The following is a 21,303-nucleotide window of genomic DNA, read 5'->3' as shown; positions in this document are numbered from 1 at the left end:
TGGGATTCCTTTTATGAAGGTCCAATTTCTCAGTTCAACATCAACACTGAAAAAATTTTATGTGTTTACTGAAATAAAAATCAAAGTATAGATCATTAACGTATCACATACCTTTGGTTGCTAACAGCTTTTTTTGTTCATAGTCAAATGCCTGAAGAAGAAAAAAAAAAAGCAGAGAGAAAATATCTTTATTGTCAGTCTGTCCAAATGTTATGCCAAAACTTCATGAAAAGATTTTGACTACAGCCCATGAATCTGCCTGGGACAGACGCTAAGCTCTGCACCATCATGTGACAGTAATCCATGCAAGTCTGATAAACATGTTTTCAAAACTAATTCATCATAATAATAAAGTACTACTTCCAACTTTAAGTCATGACAGTGACAAAAATTAGAAATTTTCCTTCAAAAAGAAAAAAATTCCTATTTACTATGAAATATTTAACACACCAGGACCAATATATGCTAACGTATAGTGAATAACCTAATAACAGTTATGCTAAGTTTCAAAATAATGCATTACCAGAATGCTTAAGCAGTACATTAAAATTAAACCTAAATAAAAATATAAACCTAAATTTAAAAAATAAAACTTAGTTATCTTTTATTGCACAGGACTAGCTAGGATGGCACCATTTATTCTTCCCATTCACATTGAATAAGTGACTATGACACAGTCAGGTCTACATAGGGACCAAAGTAGGTCATTTTGAAGAAAGAAGTCCAGATATAGCTACATCTCAAATGCTAACCCAGGGTTCTCAACTCGCCAATTCAGGAACTAGCTTAGACTTGATTTAAGAGTGTCTCTTGTAATAAACTATAATGGAAAAGAATTTTTTAAAAAGTATATATATATACATATATGTATAACCAAAATCACTTTGCTGTACAACTGAAACTAACACAATATTGTAAATCAACTATACTTCAATAAGTTAAAAAAAAAAAAAAAAAGAATGTCTCAAAGGCCTATCAGATGGGTCAAGAACCCACTGGCAAGAGCTCTTTGGACCTTCCTCCCAGGAGGACTATACCATCATATGTAGGGTGTCCATATAATTTACGGTCTGAAACAGGATACTTCTGAAAGTGAAATGTACTACAAATGATTAGGCCAAAATAATAAAAGTAAACAGGCTGACCTAGACCAACCAGAAGGAACATGGCAGTAAATTGGGAGAGTCAGATTTTTAGATAACACCGTTTGATAATGTTTTTGAAACCCTAGGTCTAAAATGATTCTGGGAGTTAAAATCAACTTGTAATGACTAATGTCTAAGGGCAAGATGTGGGGAGATGCTGAAGTTACTTGTTCAGTAAATATTTATTGAGTGCCTTCTGGCTAAAGGGACTGTGCCGCAGTCTGTGGAAGAATATTACAATGAATCAAAAATAATCTATAGCCTCAAATCATATAGAGGCTTAGCAGGGATGAGTAAGAGAAATAACCACAAAATAAATTAGAAAGTGAGATAAGTGTGAAGAGAGAGCTGGAGATAGAGAAGTCCAAGAATGATCAGGAGACAGAGATCATCTTCAGCTAAAGCAATCAGGGAAGTCTTCAAACTATTATCATTGATTTCTTGGTGATTTTAAGAGTCACTTCTTCACTAATGGCGTAAATACATCTATTTAAATTGAAACTCTATCACCAAGAACATTTACATCCATTCTGAAAGAAAGGAACATGAAAATGGTTCACTATAGGTATATACCTGATGGAAAAGATAAGAATCACAAGATAGATGAAAACTATAAAGGGATCATAAAGGAATTTGACACTTCTTAGATGAGAGAACTTTAATTTATAATAACTGAAAATAAATCCACCAGAGAAAATGTAATAAACGTCTTTTTTTTTAACTTTGCACTTTATAAAGGCTATGGCTTTTGTAAAAAACATTCATCTAAAAACTCTTGAAAATGTTCAAATGCAAAGGATTAGAAAAACAGACAAGCAGGATTGTACTGTAGTTTTCACTGGAATTACAGAAGTATAATTTAGTCCCAGGAATTAATTTATTTGACATATCTGTGACAACTTCTTTATTTCTAGGGTTTTGTGAAGTTTTTCCCTTTTTTGGAAGTGGGGGGATGGGGATGATAATCTCTTTCTACAACGTAGGCAAGTCTACCCAGTAATTCGGATACTGAAATCAAATGTTTACAGGCATCTCTAAAAGCACAAAATCCTTATCTTTCATATTGTGATCTATATGAAAATCAGATTTCTGAATTTCATGATCAATAGTCTATTTTGAGTAATTAGCCTAATACTTTGAAAATGATACAGAGAAAATCCCTGCTGAGGAAGTTGTTCAAAATAATCATAAAAATCTGTGAACCAACATAACCATCAATAATATTTAGCATCTCCTTTCAAAACACTAAAGCTTCACATTAGTTATTTTTATAACTGCCTAAGGAACACCAAATTTATCTTCTCCATTTCACAGATAGAAGAATATTATATCTATTTATCCAAGACTATGTCATGAGATAGTAAATGCTTAGAAATAACAGCTCTCATATTTATCTAACTTTTTTTAAACAGATGAAAAATGTCATTTGCGTAAGACACAGTGACATAGACCATATTATGTCATTTTTAATATTATATTTTAAAGAATTCTTCTCAAGCTAAATCCTGCATTTCATTTTTAATGTTTATAGCAAAACCAATTCCTAAGTACTGCATATATATTTAAATTTAATTTCTGCTCTACTGCTAAAAGCTCACTGAATTCCCCAGTCCCCAACCTAGGCAGCCTACATTTGGATGACTTGTCCATTTTTTCTTGTTTATCGTTACCTGCATGTTGACATATGATGGCCGTGGGGCCAGGCGGGCCCTTTCACTGTTCTGCTGGGCAGCCGCAGCCCTCTCTGCAGCACGCTCACTGCCTGGAGCCTTCTTGTCAGCCAGCGGGCTCTCTGCAGCACTCAGCTCAGGATCGGAGAGCAACCTGTCAGTGCTGCTGTGAAAGAGAGTTTGCGATTGAACACTCCACCCTTACGTACAAATGTAGCACACGTTTCCCTAGGTGCCACATTGACTATGTAGGTTTACCACCGTCAACCATTTACAGGTATTATCTCATTTAATCCTCACGGTACTGCTATGAGGAAGGCAGTCTTATTATCCCTATTTTTCAGACGAGGGGAGTACCTTGTCCAAGGTCACACCTCCGGTAAATGGTAGAGCTGGGATTTGAACCCAGACTTTCTGACTCTAGAGATGGTGCCGAAACTATTTCATGATCTATATTCACACACGTTGAGTATAGCATGTATGATACACTGTATGCAGTACATATGAAATAGACATACAGACAAGATTTCTAATTTATATACATCAAGGAGATATCCCTGACCCATGTTTACGCAGTCTAAACAAACTGGGTCAATCTGAAGGCGTGCAGGTGATCCAGTTCATTTGTGTGCAATATACATGATATTGCTAACAAATCTGCTGTGACAAAGGCAGCAGGTAAATATTCTTTAACATCTGTTCAGGGTGCAGGGAAAGAACACGAAAGTGCTTCTTAAAATGGGGGGCAATTATCTGAATTATAAGAATTTATAATGCCCTATACATGCACCTCAAGTTCACATCCAACTGCATGTTAGGCTCAAGTAAAACAGAAATAACAAACAGTATTAGTCAAAGAGCTGATTTGCTCACACATTCTTCTTTTTATCATTCACTCTTCAGTTGTGCCAGGGGAATTCAGAGGAATTTAGAAAGGACTATTAGAATACAAAAGGAGGAGCAAAGAACTTTGTTTGACAAAAGTTCAGAGAGGCTTCACACAGGCATGTGACCTGGAATTTAAAGGGCATCTGCAGGTTCGCCATTGTGTAACAGCAACTCAGAGGGAACAGCATAAGCAAAGGAAAGGAAGTGTGCAGTCACTGGTGGTTTTAAAGTCAGAGTGTGACAAAAATTACTGGAACAAAATAAAGGATTGATAGAGCTGATAAGAGACTGAAGGCAGGGAGACCATTCTGGAGGTTGCAGCTTAATTCAGATGAGAGATAATCAGTTCACACTTACACACTCAATGAACACATTTAATGATGAAAGGAACAGGTATATACTTCAAATGCATCAACACAGAGGGAAAACAAAATCATTTCTCTAACCTGTAATAAATAATGTTAATTTAGTGTATTAGTATCATGTTAAGAAAAACACAAGTAAAGCAGATTTGGACAAAATGGGAACAATGGTAGTTAATCAAAGAGTTTATAAAGGTAAAACAGATTTTGCTTTTTATAAAAGCAAAACAGATTTTGCTGAGAAAAAGAGGAAATAATATATATTAACACAACACTGGAAATCAACTACTTCAATAAAAACAATTTTTTAGTTAAACATATATATATATGTTATATTTGCCTAAACACACTCTATTCTGTAACGATATAAAAGACAGTAGAGGAAATTGGGTAGATGAAGTGGATGGGAACAAAACCTTTCGATGTAGAAGCATTCCACTGTTTTGCGTTTTTAAAATGTGAATAGACTGCCTATTTGAAAAAAATAAAATAAATGGAAGAAGTAAGGATAACACATTTGTTATCCCTAATGGTGCTATGGTAAGGGAGAATTATATTTAATATAACATATGCATTTATACTCACTGTGATTTGTAATAAGTAAAATCATGATACTGCCAAGTATTTATTACCAAAGTGAACAATTCACTACCTTGGAACAAGGGAGCCATAGTTTAAGTTGGAAATTCAAAGCCAAAGGAAGGAGAATTCACACTAAGAAAATTTCTTACAGCAAAAATTGGAGAGTTAAAATTGCCCTGCTGACTACTGAAGAGCAGAGAGAATGCTAAAGTTTCAGAGCAAAAGAGATGGTTTAGAGAATCCAGAAATAAACCCAACCGGCTAAAGGAAGAGGAGAGATGACAGAGAAGATTTAAGGGTACTAAAAAGGAAACAACAGGCCTAAAATGGAGTCACTTGTGCTAAACCCCACATCAACAAACCAAGACTTGATACCTAACCTAACTGCAGTTTCAGCCTCTCCTAGGAATGTAATCTTAACCAGTCCTGTCTGGAATTTCCTGGCCAACACTAGTGAGGTAATCCACCAGACAGACCGCTGCCTTCTCCCAAAGGAAGGTAACCTTGCCTGAAATAATCCTTTCTTTTCTTTATGACTTCCTTGTCCCTCCTTTTTTCTCCTTTTAAAATGTTTTCTTTTCTGCAGCATTTTGGAGCTCCTTTCTATTTGCTAGATGGGATTCTGCCGATTCATGAATTGTTGAATAAAGTAAATTTGATCTTTAAACTTACTCAGTTGAATTTTTTTTTTAACAGATTTGATAGCAGTAATAGGACTGAAGGAGACTTCCAATAACTTTGGGAATGAGAAACACAGGTGTGGCACCTGCAAACCCTTTTGAGTTCTCTGTCTCTCTCACTGCTTCTGAGGACTGTAGGTAACTTCCTCTCAGTTCTGAGCTCTGCTCTCTTTGCACTGAGCTCCCAATCTAATTGGCTTTCCAATACAAGGCAGGTCAGCTAGATCCGGCAGATGATTCTGCCGGGAGCTCAACCCCCTCGCCTTTATTTCAGACCACAATAGTCAGTTAATTGGTGGAAACCCCCAGGCCTTGATTCTGTCCCAAGATCCATGTGGGAACTATTAGTTCTCCATGTATGTGGAGCCCCTAGTCCTCAGTCTCCATTTGTTGAGGTCAGCTGGTTCAATTCTTTCCCCAGGCCAAGGTCCCATGGCAGGAATTGTTGGTGGTATACACGAGACCTTTAACTGGCTGGGACACAGCAAAATCCTTTGGTTACTGCCAATTTGTTAAGGTGCATGTGTGTGTTTATCTTGTTTTCTGTAGATAAAAGCTACCACTAATAGGAATCTCAGAAGCCAAAAAGCCACAAAAATTCGTGGGCATGGGTGAAGCACTTAAGAGCTGATAAAGTACCCTCCACCTAACTCAAGGACTCCCGTGTTCAAATAAGCTGGTCACGGAACAGGTTAGCTTGACACTAGGTCATCCACCAACCTCAAGAAGATTTCCGTGCAACAAGGTTCACTGTAAAACACCACACAATCCCCAAGCCCACAGCACATCCTTCCCAAAACCCAAAAAGGCTTAGCTGAAAGAAATGGGATCCTTAAAATTCAAAGAGTTAAGCACGCTACCTTCTGGTACACTTGCTTATTTTACATCTAAGAACTATGGTCCTGGAAGCTATAAATATCTATAAACATGGCAAAGTGTTACTAAAGATGATCTACAATTAGAATGGCCATTATGAGGAATGTTCCAATTATATAAGATCATTTAAGAAGTGCACTTAAAAGCAAGGGCTCCCCACTCCCCCCCCCCAAAAAAATGGGATACCTATTTTAATTGGCATGCAGAAGACTCCAAAAGGCTTCAAAATTCCAAAATAGCTTAAATGAAGGATTCATTGCAAAAAGGCTAATGAAAAATTAAAGACACAAGAGGCACCTAAAACAAGAGACAATAAGACTGACATAACTACTACTGCTCCCCTCTATCCTCTTTTTTTTTTTTTTTTTTGGCCGTGCTGCACATATGGGATTTTAGTTCCCCAACCAGGGGTCAAACCCCGGGCCCTCAGCAGTGAGAGCACAGAGTCCTAACCACCAGGGAACTCCCTATCCTCTTTTATATGAGTACTCACTCCAGTAATCCTGTCTAAATTGCCTTTCCACACTGAAGAGACTAGAAGATCACAAACAAATGTCTGACATGTTAGTGGTCATGCAGTGAAACCATCGGGACCCTGTGGGGCTCCTGGGCCTGGAAGCCTTTCTGTGTCCCCTGTTTCTTGTTTGTAGGGAATAGACTCCAGCCCCTATGACCTTCCCTGAGTTCCAAAGGGCAGATTCGAACAGTTGCTAATTAGGGAAGGGAGGGGATACAGAAACAAGGGAGGACCAGTCAAGAAACAATAGTGCAGCCTTGGGGCAGAGTGCTGATTCTGTGTCAAGGGATACACATAACAACATCTTTGAGCTCTTCTACGGAACTAAAGACCCCAACAACTGGAAGACGAACTACCTGATGAAGCAATCCTCATTCCAGAGAGAGGCTCACGGTTTGACAGCCCTGAGAACCAGAGAAGCTCACCAGGAGACCACCTGAGGCCAGATTAAAGGAGTGCAGGCCCTGCACACACCCTGCTCCTTATCAGCAACCCCACCCTTGAACCACTGCTATAAAAGTCCTCACCAAATCCTCCCAGGTTAGGACACACAGTTTTTCAGGGCACAAGCCCGCTGTGGCCCCTTTGCCTGGCAAAGCAATAAAGCTGTTTTCTTCTACTTCACTCCAAACTCTGTCTCCAAGATTCGCTTCAGCACTGGTGCACAGAGGCTGAGTTTTCAGCATCAATAGACACCCTCATATCTACCCTCAAAGGAGGGCCCCTGAATGAGCCCCTCCCAGAATCGATGAGATTCTGAGGGATTTTCTTATAAACTGCTACATTACTCCCTTAAACAGCTAAGGGAAACTATATTAAAATTCATGAAAAACCTTGCCAAATTCTGGTAGATACTAGAGCTACACCCTCTATTTTAAACCTCACTTGGAGCCTGTAGGTGGGATCCTGGGAAAACTGGCAGAAGCCTGCGAAGGGAGAAAATTCTTACCAGAGTCAGCTCTCCTGGGTCTCTGTCTGTAGTACCCAATGAAGAGAGGAAAATATTTTTTGCACCCTCTTCTGGAATACCTCTTAAGTCTAAGGGGTTGTTCAATACTGCCAGAAATATTTACTGCTTGTCCACACTGAAAACTGACAAGAGAGTTAAAAGATTTTCTTTTAAGGAGCTCTGCAGTCAACAGTTGGTCAAAAATTGGAAGCTGATATTCAGAGGCTGATGTGAATTTTTTTTACGTCTCCTCCCTTAAACTAAAATTAAACTATGCACTCAGAGGGGAAGAAAAACCCTCTAAAGCCTCTGTGAAAGGATTTACTAAAACATTCCAAAGGCAAACAGCTCTAAATCCAGAACACAGAAATCTTGTGATTCCCACCTTGGTTAAAAATCTTCTCCCTGATATTTAAAAAAAAAAAAAAAAAAAAAAAAAGGCAAATTAAGGATGATGTAGTTGGATGGGTGGCTCAAACTATGTCATTTAGGCTGCAACCCAATTCTTTGAGGAGTTGAGAGCAACTGTCTTTATCTTACAAATCTTTGCAAAACTAGAAACTAGCTGTAGAGGCAGTTCAAAGTCCACCTATTCCTTTTACCAATCCTAAAACCTCCCCTATTCAGAAAGCTTGTAATTATTGTAGAAATTCTGGCCTTATAGGAAGAAGCCAAAGTCCTTGGAGGAACTTGCATTCTTTCCCTGTACCTTGGAGATGTAAATGTTCTACAAACTTCAGGTAGGTAATTCTTATCAGAAGATGAACATAGGTGGACAAAGAATTTTTAAGTGTCTTCCCCACAAATAGAGTAAAAAGCTTCAGCCATCTGAGCAGGTAAACTTAACTTATTCCATCTACCAGAAAACAACTTAAATCCAACTTTTTTTTTTTATAACTAGTGAAATTTTGTATTATTGTACCTGATTCACAGCAGTAATTTAAAAATGGAACCCAAAAGGTCTCTGTTTATGACTGTCAATTTATGTGTGTCTATGTATGTTTTGCAGATGTATTGAATTTTCCACCTCCGGATGGTATTGCCAAAATTAATTTGTAAAAGAGCTCTATTTAAGTGGCTTTAAAAGATTAAGTGCTTATATAAATTAAGTAAATTGAATCCAGTAGTCCCCCTTTATCTGTGGTTTCACTTTCCATGGTTTCAGTTACCCACAGTCAACCTCAGTCTGAAAATATTAAATGAAAAGTGCCAGAAATAAATAAGTCATAAGTTTTAAATTGTTTGCTGTTCTGAGTAGTGTGATGAAATTTCTTGCCACCCCACTCCACCCCATCGTGGAATTCCCCAACCATCAACATCATCATAGCTCAACGATCCAGGATCAGATCCTCCTTCTGATATATCATCAGAAGGTCAATAGTAGCGTACCACTACATCACAATGCCTACATCACTCAGCTCACTTCAGTTCATCACATAGGCATTTTAATCATCTCACATCATCACAAGAAGAGGAAGGGTGAGTACAGTACAATAAGATATTGAGAGAGAGAGAGAAAGTGAGAGAGAGAGACCACATTCACATAACTTTTATTATATTGTTATAATTGTTCATTAGTTATTGTTGTTAATCTCTAATTACATTTTATCATAGGTATATATGTATAGGAAAAACCATAGTATACATAGGAATTCAGGACTATCCATGGTTTCAGGCACCCACTGCGAGTCTTGGAACATATCCCCCACAGAAAAAAGGGGATTACTACAGATGTAAATGGGATCAAAGTTTTTCAGTAAACTTTAAAATAGTTATTCTAAAATCTTTTTGGTAACCTAAAACCTTAAAGTTTTGCTAAGTTAAAGTAAATGATGGATAGTCATTGAATATCCAGATCATTTCCAAATAAGATAAAATACTAAAACATTAATTACTGAACACAGGTTTACCACTTTTGGCCTTTTTATTTTTTTACAGAGAAACTAAAGATATTTGGATACATTAATAAACGTGTTTCGTGCCACACTGAGAAATTTACTATGGAAAAGCATATGTTTCTAGACACTATAAAAAATATTAATTTGTCAAGCCACACAATTGTTTACTTCTTTTCACTAAAAAGGTTGTTGAGGGTTAAAAATTAAATATATATTATATAAATATGTTTATAGTATATATATATGTGTGTATATATATATGTATATATATATAATTAAAGTTACTAGAAATAATAAGGAAACATTTCCATATGCAAGGAAAGTAGGATGTGTGTTTTCAGTAAAAGAAGGTATGAGGAATGGAGAGGAATTTTTGTTGATGAAAAAGAAACTAATTTTGTCCTGAAGTGAGACTGGTTACTTCAGAATGGGAAAGAAGAAAACATAAGACCAAACTGTATAAGGTTTGTGGGAAAGGAATCTTGGGAAAGGAATTTTATGTGTGGTCAAGCAGGCTAAAATTAGAATGAATTTATTTAAGTGGAAAAAAAATGAGTTTTAATATCAAAAGTACATCAGTCCAAAATCAGAATTGATTTTCTCTCTGTTAAAAGAACAAGTGATTTTGAATTACTGGTCTGCTCTTAATAAGAGATTGTAAAAGGTTGTTCTTTACCTTTAAGTAATCTGCCTAGAAAGCAAGTATTTTGTGCTTTACCAAAATAATTTCCTGTAACAACGATTTAACTTTCTATGTTTGCCTGTGTAGTCTTCAATTGTCACTTTGGTTAAATGGATAACTAAATGTTGTTTCACAGTGACCTATGATCCTATCTGACCAAGTGTTTTTAAACCTTTTGATATTTTTGACAAACTTCCCCCAAATCAAATCCCAAATGAAATCTTTCTGACCTCAAACGAACTCTGAGATTTTCCAGAGGGCTCCTGGGACACATCTCAAAAGATTTGTTCCCTCTCCTTATAAAAGGAGAGATCTTAAACTAATTAGGCTTCTGTGATGTGTTAAATTACATGGGAAGTATTGTCAAATAAAAGTAATACTAAGCCCTCTCTATTTTGTATTTGTATAGGTATATAAGTGTTCCAGAGCTGTGAGAAATTCCTAGAGATGTGATATGTCCAGGTATAATATTATCAGTCATAATTAATATTAACGTAAACTGGTGTATATCACAGAAATAACTACATTTCTTTATCAAATGAAATCTCATCAGATCTTGAACAATGGGCATTTTTAAGTCTTTGTCATTTACAGAGACTTATTGTCTTAGATGCTTCTGCAGAAGTGTTCTTACAGAAGTGCTTCATCTTCAAGGAGATTCATGGAAAGGATTTTAACAAGTGCATGTTTCTGATAACATAAAGGTCATAAAACTGAACTGGATTCAAGCAGAACAAATATCAATTACTGTACATGGGACTAAATGAACTGAGGAGGAGGATGGTTATAATTTTTTAATGATTTTTTTTTGTTTGAAAAATTGCTAGTTCCTTAATGTTTTGTTTTTCCAGATTTAAGGAAACCTTTTTTCCTAAGTTATCGATGACTTACAGAAATTTGGTAAAGTATACCTTTGTAAACAAAGACGAAACATTTACTTTTCTCCCTACCTGATCCCTCCAGAATTTGGAAACTCTTCTGTATTCTTTGCACAGCAATACAGTTAGTTATTTGCAAAGGTCAATAAGAATCTGTTCTCCTTGTAACAGAATACATTGGAAACATTGGCTATATTACCAAAGTTCTGACTGAAATGTCATATTTGAGAGAGATGTACACAGACTCAGATATGATCTGACAGCTTTAAGGAACTAAGGTTAACTTAATAAAGCCAATAAAGGCCCTTGAAAAAAATTGGCCTGGTACTCTGCTTACAGGGTTCCTGGCAGCCTCACCCAGTGAGTAAGGAAGGTCATTTCCTGGCAGGCCCAGGAACCTCAGGTTATTTTTGGGACCTTATGAAGAGAGGAATTCACCCAAACTATAGGTATTGCAGGTAAAATCTGATGGCGAATTCTTGGCTTGGCTTTCTGGCCTCAGAGGCTTTTAAGAGTTCAATCTGAGATTCCTTATGAAAAGTTCCTGCAAAACAGTTTTAAAAAGAACTCATACAACATAATCACTATTCTTGCTGCACTTATGTAAATAATCAGGCCAATTTTAAAGCAAACAAATTAGTTTAACTGCAATTATCTTTTGTTTTTAAAAAATGGAAGTAACTGTAGAGAGAAAAATGTTTGTACTTTTGTAGATATTAGATTCTAGTGCTATTAATTTTCTTTGAGGTTTTGTTATATTCCTGCAAACTGGACTGGATCCTGAATTCTTCTAGTTCCCTTCAAATAACTAGCCACAATTCTCCAAACTTATGTTTCCAATTTTCTCCCACCCTTGTGATTTGGAATCACTAAGAACAAAGATGGTCCTTGAGTCTCCTTGGAAGGGACTATATCAGATCCTCTTCACTACTTAGATGGCAGCCAAACTTGAGAGACTTAGGTACACATCTCACAGCTGAAGAAGCCTCCACCTGACATCTGGTCCTGTACACCAGCTGGAGACCTCAAAATCAAACTGACTAGTTGGAGAAGTAGCTGACACTGAGGTAGACTGCTTCCTCCTGAGACCCCAGATCAAGACTTCATACTTTAACTAAATATGAAACCTTTTTCTTCTCTTTTTCTTTCCTTTACTCTGTCTGGCACTGATCCAGAAAGATAATGCAGTCATCTGAATCTCTCAGGCCATTGCTAAGGGAGGTAACCTCTGTAATTCAGAACTTTTTATTTCAGGTTAGGAGATTTACTTCCCAAATGCACTGAAAACTTAAATGACTCATGGCTTGAATGGGCAAATGCAACAATCCCTGCAAATGAATCCATGAACAGCACCACTTTAGTGGAAGTGGTCTGTGCCCCAACAGTATTTATCTTTGTCTGTGGTGGTGATCATTCTCCTCGGGCCTATGGATGCCTAGATGGCTGGCGCGTCGCAGGGCAATGCCTCTTGAGTTATCTAACTGTGCCCCTAACTATTTACAAACAAACTGAGACACTTCATTGGACAACTCCCCTGAATTTATATTGCAGAGTTAGAAAAGTCCAGGAGGCTTTCATGGCTCAGGATTCACATTCCATAGCAGGGCCCTACTCCCAGGGTTAAGAGTAAATGTAGGGCTTCCCTGGTGGCGCAGTGGTTGAGAATCTGCCTGCCGGTGCAGGGGACACGGGTTCGAGCCCTGGTCTGGGAGGATCCCACATGCCGCGGAGCGACTAGGCCCGTGAGCCACAATTACTGAGCCTGCGCGTCTGGAGCCTGTGCTCCACAACGAGAGAGGCCGCGATGGTGAGAGGCCCGTGCACCGCGATGAAGAGTGGCCCCCACTTGCCACAACAAGAGAAAGCCCTCGCACAGAAACGAAGACCCAACACAGCCATAAGTAAATAAATTAATTAAAAAAAAAAAAAAAGAGTAAATGTAAATGAAACTATAATCAGGAATCTCTCCTTAACTCTTGAAAATACTACAAAATCTACCAAGACAGTAGCTGCCCAACAAAATTCCTTAGATTCTCTGGCCAAAGTTGTTCTTGATAACAGAATAGCCTTTGATTATCTTTTAGCTGAACAAGGGAGTGTCTGTGCTGTGGCCACCACTACATGCTGAACCTGGATTAACATTCTGGGCAAGTGGAAACTCGGTTAACTAAGATCACTGAGCAAGCCACTTGGCTTAAAAAAAATGACTCCTTCAGCAGGGTCTTTCTTTGACTTATTTGATTTTGATTGGTTTGGGTCTGGGGGACTATGGCTCCGAACTGCCCTCCAAACATTGGAAATTATTCTACTTATAACAGTCATAGTAGTCTCCCTGGTGCATTGTATTCTCTCAAAAGCTTTAAATGTATTTTTGCAGCCACTAACCACTGAGCAAATGACCTCCCTATAACTGGAATGCCAGAAAAGACATGAAGAAAATGACTGACTAAAACAATTGTGAGCCTGAAGTCATGACCTGTGAATACCACAGAGATTCAATAGCAAAAAAAAGAATCACGACCTGTGAACACCACACGGAGGATCAGTAAAAGCTATAAGAACTAAACTACAGAGAGGTAGCTGAGAGTGGTGCTAATGCCTTAAATTTTGATCACATCTCTCACTTGGGCTGAAAGTCTGATCAAAAGGAAAGAATTGTGAAAAAAAGGGACAACAGGCCCAAAATGGAGTCACTTGTACTAAGCCCCATATCAGCAAACCAAGACCTGATACCTAACCTAACTGCAGTTTCAGCCTCTCCTAGGAATGTAATCTTAACCAGTCCTGTCTGGAATTTCCTAGCCAACACTTGTGAGGTAACCCACCTGATAGACCACTGCCTTCTCCCAAAGGAAGGTGACCTTGCCTGAAATAATCCTTTCTTTATGACTTCCTTGTCCTGCACCCTTTCTGCCTTTAAAAACCTCTTCTTTCTGCAGCTCTCTGGAGCTCCTTTCCATTTGCTAAATGGGAAGCTGCCAATTCATGGATTGTTGAATAAAGTCAATTTGATCTTTAAATTTACTTAGTTGAATTTTGTTTTATAACAAGGGTGAAAGTTATCAGATACTATTCTTAATAAAATTTTTAAAAGTAAAAAGAGAAGGTAATCGTAAAGAGAAATGAAAAAAACCCATGGATAATGTCAAATGCACTTGAACCAAAGAACACTAACTATTGAGTTTAACACAAATCCAGCCTGTTATACACTTTCTTTCAAAGGATCAAGGGATTTTAAAATTAAAATACATACTGTAAGTGTGAGTTTTTCGTGCCTTGCAATAGTTCTACTGTCTGCCTCTTGGCACAGGAAACTTTGGAGGGACCCATCATCTGTTTCAAGTCACCAGCATTTCCAGAATGGGAAGGACTTCGGGGCATGCCTACTTCAACAAAAGCATCATTACAACCTGCAGAAGGGGAGAGGAAAAAGCAAAAATCCAGACATCACCTTACTATCAACAATCACCTGCAATGGAAACAAATCAGAATCTAATTCTATGGAGACAAAAGCCTAACAGCTTTCAGCTACAGAGAAGATGCCTTAAATTCAGGCTACCTCAAAAACTCAAGATGAAATTTGAAGACCCTCATGTTTTTTTAAAGATTGTTACAGATGATGTTTCTCTACTTGGGAAAAAATTACACACACACACACACACACACACACACACTTAGTAAGTTAATGCTTTCCTGCTGCACAATTACAGTCACTTTAATTTAGGAAGGTCCAATGTAATGGGAACGTGGTTCTTTCTATGGCAAAGTGCTCTTTCACCATGTTCTTTGGAATTTCATTCAAGATACTGTCTTTCTGCAGTCTTGAGGCAGGGTGAATCATAACTAGTTAGAAAAACCCACTCAAAATCACTCCACAGACTTTCTACAATCCCCTTTATCCAATCAACGGAGCAGGCTGAAGTTCAGAAGGAAAGATACCTTCTGCAGGGTTTGATTTGGTAGATGCCTGCTCAGATGCAGTTGTTTGTCTCGATGGATCACCATGATTCGCACTCAGCACTTTTTCTCCAAGTGACGAAGTGGATATTGCACCATATTTTATATTCGGAGACTGAAATAATAATAGAAGACAACACAGAGATATGGTCACAATTCTAAAATTCACCTCAGGTAAAAGCTTAAATGCGTTACCAGTGGCTTATCTCTTACAAACAGCATAGATCACATGATTCTTGCTGAAGGGCATTACCTGTGTGTGTCCATTTAATGAAGCAGAGATTTTTTTGCTTTCTGTCTGCATACTGTTGATATGGACATCAACAGGAGTCAAGCCAGGAGGGGGAGATGGAGCTGTGTGCCCATAGGTGGGCACTCCAGACAACAAAATATTGGTTAATGTGGCTTGGGCAGTAGATGGAATCATAAGGTGTGGTATAGCAGAAAAACCTACAACAGCATTTCATGAAGACAGACATTAGACAGGAATAAACTCAGAATCAAGAAGCATTATTTTATTATTTTCAGTAACAACAAAAAAAGTCATTTTTGTTGCTGCAAACTGAGAATTCAATTTTGATACCTCTCTGTTAACAGGTTTAACACATGACTATAAAAACATAGAAGAAGTATTAAAATGGAACAACATTTTAGAGAGTATTTAGTCCAAGCTCTTCACTGTACAAATGAGGAAACTAGCTAGATTTAGCATGTGCGTATGACTACCAAGCAAACTTGTCAAACCAGAACGTGCATTTCCTAATTACCAGGTCAGTGACCCACGCGTGCTTTTGCCACTGCTCCCTGCACACCATGTTCTTTTTCCTGATCTGCTTGTCATGTTTGAAGATTACATATTACTTTTATGAAAATCTCCCTGCTCTATTATGCTTCATTTTAGTTGATTTACACTCTGGAGAATTTGTTTGGCTGCAGTATTCTTTGAACCATAGTTCTTCCCTACGGAAACAGAACCACTAGTAAATTTTACTAAAAAACTGATTAATTCCTAAGAATACACACCTTTGATTGTACTTAAATAATACTGACCTGTGGCACTTGAAGTACTAGCGAGTGGAGGTGCCCACAGTGTGGGGCTAGGGGTACCAGAACTCGGACTTTGCAAAGGACTGACTGAGCTATTGAGAGCATTCAAAAGTGAGTTCGGGGTTGTCGAAGTATTGAGAGATAAGGCAGTGGGTCCCAAAAGACCTGTAATGAATGAAAGTGAAGTCAATACACATAAACTCAAGATTTAGAAATACAGATGGCCTCAATATTGCCATTTGGAATGCACATTCATATAATCTGATATTTTCCAGATATAAGAGTGACAGATTACCTTCTTTCAAATATTCACATGAAATATTGCATGATACAACTCCAACACAGGACCCCACTTGCCCACAAACAGAAATGGAAGACAGATGTGCCCAGACCAGGACAGCAGTCAGGGGCCCGGATACCAGTCACTTGCTTCATAATCACTTCAGCTAGCCAGGATGAACAAAATTGTGCTCACGTGGAGACCCATTTTGTATTTCTCTGCATAATTCACTTGTCATCTGCTTCCAAACAAACTCTTTTTAAACCACTTACAATTAGCAGTGACTTGGGGGACGTTTTCCTGCAACAGAATATCTCCCTTTGGTCCATTTGCAGAGGCTGGCCCACCTGGAACAGTTTTCATACCACGTATGACTGTCCATACATGACATCTTTGGGTCCATCTCAATGCGTATGAAGACTTTTCTCAGAAAAAAGAATTGTTTTTCGGCTTTTTGCTTGTTTTAAGGATTTAATGTTTGATTTAGTAATGAAATTTCCCTTCGGGCATTTCAAATATGTTCTAAAGTGAAATGTGAGTTTGTATAAATAAGTTCCCAGGAATACTTAAAGCATTAAGTATTAGAGGCTAGAGATAAGCCATGAAAACATTTTAAAATTAAATCACTCTGATCTTTGCTCACTTTTTTTCTCTCTAGTACAGGAAGAACTCAGTTCCTGCTAAGTTGCCTGATTGGCATTTCCTGACTCACATGCATTGCTGTGTTATTACAACTCTGTTCAGAATCTCCAGTGGAAGGGACAACTTTGGGAGATTAGGGGCCAAGGGGGAAAATCTGTCTTTACTTGTAATGGTGTCTGGGCAGGGATACTTGGAATCTTAATCATATTATAACCATATTACATTTTTAAAAAGCAAGAAAAGCTATTAAAAATTTTAAAGACTGCTGAGAGTATCTTTTTCTGTCTCAACACTGAACTTGGTAGAATGATCTGCGAGGGTTATTGCATTAGCTTTTTATATAATAGCTACTGAAAAATGTGCAAAAAAGTAATGAACCTAGAATAACTGTAATATAGCAATGAACTTCATCCTACAAGATGGGAATCCGTAAATGAGGCAATACATATCACACCATGCCTACTAAGTGGCTCACCCTGCTTTCTTAAAGAACTAAAGCACCACGATGATGTTGTTCTTTCATCCTTCTCTTCTTCACCTGAGACATAAATGCAGGTCGGTTTGTTTCCCGTGGTGGCCGCAGGCCAGATCTCCTTTGTGTTTGGGCAAGGCAGGCCTAACCACTGGGACTGAGGGTTCTGCTTCCTTTCACCTCCCCCCTCCCCACCCCTCATGCAGGTCTGCAATTACTTTTTGAAAAGCAAACTGGATAATCTTTATCTCTAGGGACTAATGGTAATATTGCAAATGCAAGAGAGAGCGAACACATCAATTACAGTCAGCCGGCTCACTTCACTCTCAGTGGCATTCTTAATTTAGAAGAACAAACACAGCCCCCGAAAATACAACAGCCAGACCTTGATTATTTATGCCAAAATAAAAAGAATGTGGGAAACAGAAATCCATAAGAGTCTAACAAAAAAATCAAGATGTATTGATTCGAGTTTTGTTGCTTTTCACCTGATCGTAGGGCCTGAAGAGGAAAAAAACAGCCTTTAAAATGTAGCCCCAAACAGTAGAAAGAAAGGAAACTGGATAAGCAATCCCCCAGTGGCTGAGAAGGGCTATAATAATAAATTTTATACCTAGTCCCGTGAGTCCGAGGCCTGCGGAAGCTAAGATATCCAGGCTGGGACATGCCAGGCCGGCAGGGCACGATGCTGGGGATGGACTGGTTGCTATGGTAACCCCACTGCTTTCAAGTCCGAGGAGACATTTCCTTGCTTCATACATATTTAACGCATTTCGCTCAACACTTTTCACAATCACAGACTATGAAAACACATAATGGGAAAGAAAAAAGTGACATGCAAGTAGTCGACAATGAATTGGGGAGGGGGGTGAGAAATGAATATGGTAATAAGAATTCCACTCAGGGAATGGATGAATGATGCTTTAAAATCAACTGCAAATTCTAACCACGTATTTCCTAAGGTTACTCCTTTTGGTAAAACCATAAAATGTTAGTTACCATTTATTGGGTGTGTCCTGTGTCCCAGGCACTGTGATGGAAGCTGCACATATATTCTAATTCCTGCAAAACCTCATGGGGTGGAATTATTGTTCATGTTCAGTGAGGACAGGAGCCTTACCCAAGGTCACAGCCCAGCTGTGGAGGAGCAGCTAGAGGATTGGAACTTGGGTCCTTCTGTCTCTACAGCCCATTCTCGTTTATATCCTCTTGTCTTTACATTAAAGCTTTCCCCCCTTTACCTCATCTTTACAAAACAAATCAAACATGTCACCATATACAGACTGCATAATAATAGTCACTTACATTTGACATTTACAGTCTACTAGTTAACTAATGGACCTTGAGGTACCACTCTTCCTCATTGATGACATATCTGTGGCAAAGCTTATAGTAAAATAAATTTCCAAACCATACATCTTCTTTTTTTCTTCAATGGACTCATCTAGAAAATTGGAAATGTGAACCCAAGGGGGAAAGCCTCCAGTGGACAATACAGAAAACGTGTGGCTGAGACAGCAGTTAAAGCAGCAGTCAGCCTCGGGGCCTGTGAGGCATAATTCAACGGCCCTGGGATGCCGCAAGGTTTCAGAGTTCTCACTTAAAATCTCTTTTCCCCTGACCTCTGCTCACTTCTTGCTGAACTCCAGAAACCTTCCTGTGCCTGTCCATCTTTACATGCAAAGTCTTTTCTGACTGTATCTTTTCGTTCTGGTACGTACAGTGACTCTAGTCAACTCAAATTAGTAAAGTACAAAGCTTCACAATACATAAAATTAATGTTCTATTCTCTAACTTTAAGCTCAATATATCAAGTTCTTTTAGAATCAATCCTATCTTTTCCTTTAAAGTTTTCTTTTGAAGAAGGCATGATTCTTTTTCTTATGTTGGACACTAAATACCACATTATTTACATAGGGACAAAATTGTATATAGTAATACATGTTATACACATATCACATGCATAAATGCATATATGATAAAATTCAGTTTAGAAATTTTAAAAATGGAAGGCACAACTGTTTGGTGTTTTACCTACTATAATTTAAAATATACATAAATGTTATCATTTAGTACATGTTATTATGCAACTTGCTAATTTTTTTTTTTTTTTTTAATTTTTGGCTGCGTTGGGTCTTTGTTGCTGCGCACGGGCTTTCTCTAGTTGCAGCGAGCAGGGGCTACTCTTCGTTGTGGTGCGCGGGCTTCTCATTGCGGTGGCTTCTCTTGTTGTGGAGCATGGGCTCTAGGTGCGTGGGCTTCAGTAGTTGTGGCTCGTGGGCTCTAGTATGCAGGCTCAATAGTTGTGGTGCACGGGCTTAGCTGCTCCACGGCATGTGGGATCTTCCCGGACCAGGGCTCAAACCCGTGTCTCCTGCACTGGCAGGTGGATTCTTAACCCCTGCGCCCCCAGGGAAGTCCACAACTTGCTTTTCGTATTCAACACCATTCTTGTCCTTTGGCTGCTGATTCAAAGGTTTCTTCAGCATGTATAAGTAGAAGTAGCATCGCTGAGGGTAGGGTATCCGTGTTACCAGTGTGAGCAGATGATCACAAGTTGCTTTTCAAAGTGTCTGTGTCAACTTACATGCTTTAATGTAGGAACACTCCTCTTTCCTCACACTCTCACTAGCACTTAGAACACCAGAATTATCGCATTAAACTTTGCAGCATCTTAGAGGAGAAGTTCCAAGAAGGCTGAACTGGGGATACTTCATTATTTAAAGTATATATGACAGACAATGGCGCCTATTCTTTACATCTCCAGGGCTAGCACAGTGGCTCACAATTAGTAAGTAAACTAAGTATTTATTTAATTGCCTTGGATATGTACACATACACATAGGCACATAACACAACGTTTAGCCTTACCAACTCTCCGGCAAGTTAGTAATGTTTAAAGTTACCAGATTGCAAATTAATAAGAAAATGTTTTCTCTTTCCTTCCCATATATGTAATTAAAATAATGGTCACAAATGGACTCCAAAAACCAATACATATATTAAAAAAAAAGATCAATAATGAATGCTGTTACAAATTTACATTTATATAAAATAACTAAATATAATACATAACGATGTATATTATACAGAATATTTAGTTCCACGCATATGCAAATACACATTTATACGAAAATAACACTAGACAGAACGTGAGGTGATACACGGCTCTCTTCGGGCCCAGACTCTGAACCAACCTTGCTCGGCTGTTTTGGCTTCGGTTTAATACTGACGAAGACGTCGAGCTGCTCCATCAGCTGAGCAATGAACTGTGGATCAACTTCCATTTCTTCCTTCATATCAAACATTAGCACAAGAGGAAGACAACCCTAGGAAATGTCACAGTGGAGAGGGTGAGAGGTAAAAAGTTACTCATTTAAACATCCAATAATTTAACATGCCTACAGATAATACAATCTTTTATAGATTTAAAGAGTAAAAACCAAAGTATTAAAGCTAAATTATATACCTTCACACAGCTTAGAAGGCTGGTGTGTAAATAATGTTGAGGGGTAGAAACTATTTGTTGGATGACAAAAACATGTGTCTTATGTTTGTTTTTGGCCCTGAATTCTTTATCTACTCTCCACCTTGGAAAATTCCCCCATTCTCTGACTTCAGTTTTGTTAGTGACGCCAGAAACTACATTCTCAACCACATCAAGGATACTAATCTTGTGCCCTGGCTCAAAGACCTACAGCGGAGGCTTTTTATTGTCTCCTGAATGAACTCTAAACATGTATCAGCCTTTAAAAATCTCCACATTTCAGCTCGGCTT

At 38.2% G+C, this 21,303-nt stretch overlaps 1 protein-coding gene across 3 annotated transcripts in view; it reads right to left on the bottom strand.

Annotated features, from left to right (window-relative positions):
- Positions 1-21,303, bottom strand: part of BICC1 (BicC family RNA binding protein 1) — a 300,346-nt gene that overhangs the window by 21,640 nt on the left and 257,403 nt on the right. For 2 of the 3 annotated variants that reach the window (XM_059900588.1, XM_059900586.1), the window contains exons 9-16: positions 20,723-20,854; positions 18,139-18,325; positions 16,135-16,296; positions 15,338-15,534; positions 15,067-15,199; positions 14,381-14,537; positions 2,816-2,981; positions 112-151 (exon numbers count right to left, since the gene is read on the bottom strand). In XM_059900588.1, coding sequence (XP_059756571.1) covers positions 112-151; positions 2,816-2,981; positions 14,381-14,537; positions 15,067-15,199; positions 15,338-15,534; positions 16,135-16,296; positions 18,139-18,325; positions 20,723-20,854 — 1,174 coding nt within the window. The remainder of the gene's footprint in view (positions 1-111; positions 152-2,815; positions 2,982-14,380; positions 14,538-15,066; positions 15,200-15,337; positions 15,535-16,134; positions 16,297-18,138; positions 18,326-20,722; positions 20,855-21,303) is intronic. The other variant, XM_059900587.1, reaches the window with a different exon arrangement.

This window comes from Balaenoptera ricei, chromosome 16 (assembly GCF_028023285.1).
Source record: "Balaenoptera ricei isolate mBalRic1 chromosome 16, mBalRic1.hap2, whole genome shotgun sequence".
NCBI lineage: Eukaryota > Metazoa > Chordata > Mammalia > Artiodactyla > Balaenopteridae > Balaenoptera > Balaenoptera ricei.
Note: the sequence above shows the minus strand (reverse complement) of the source record. Positions and strands in the feature narration are given on the sequence as shown.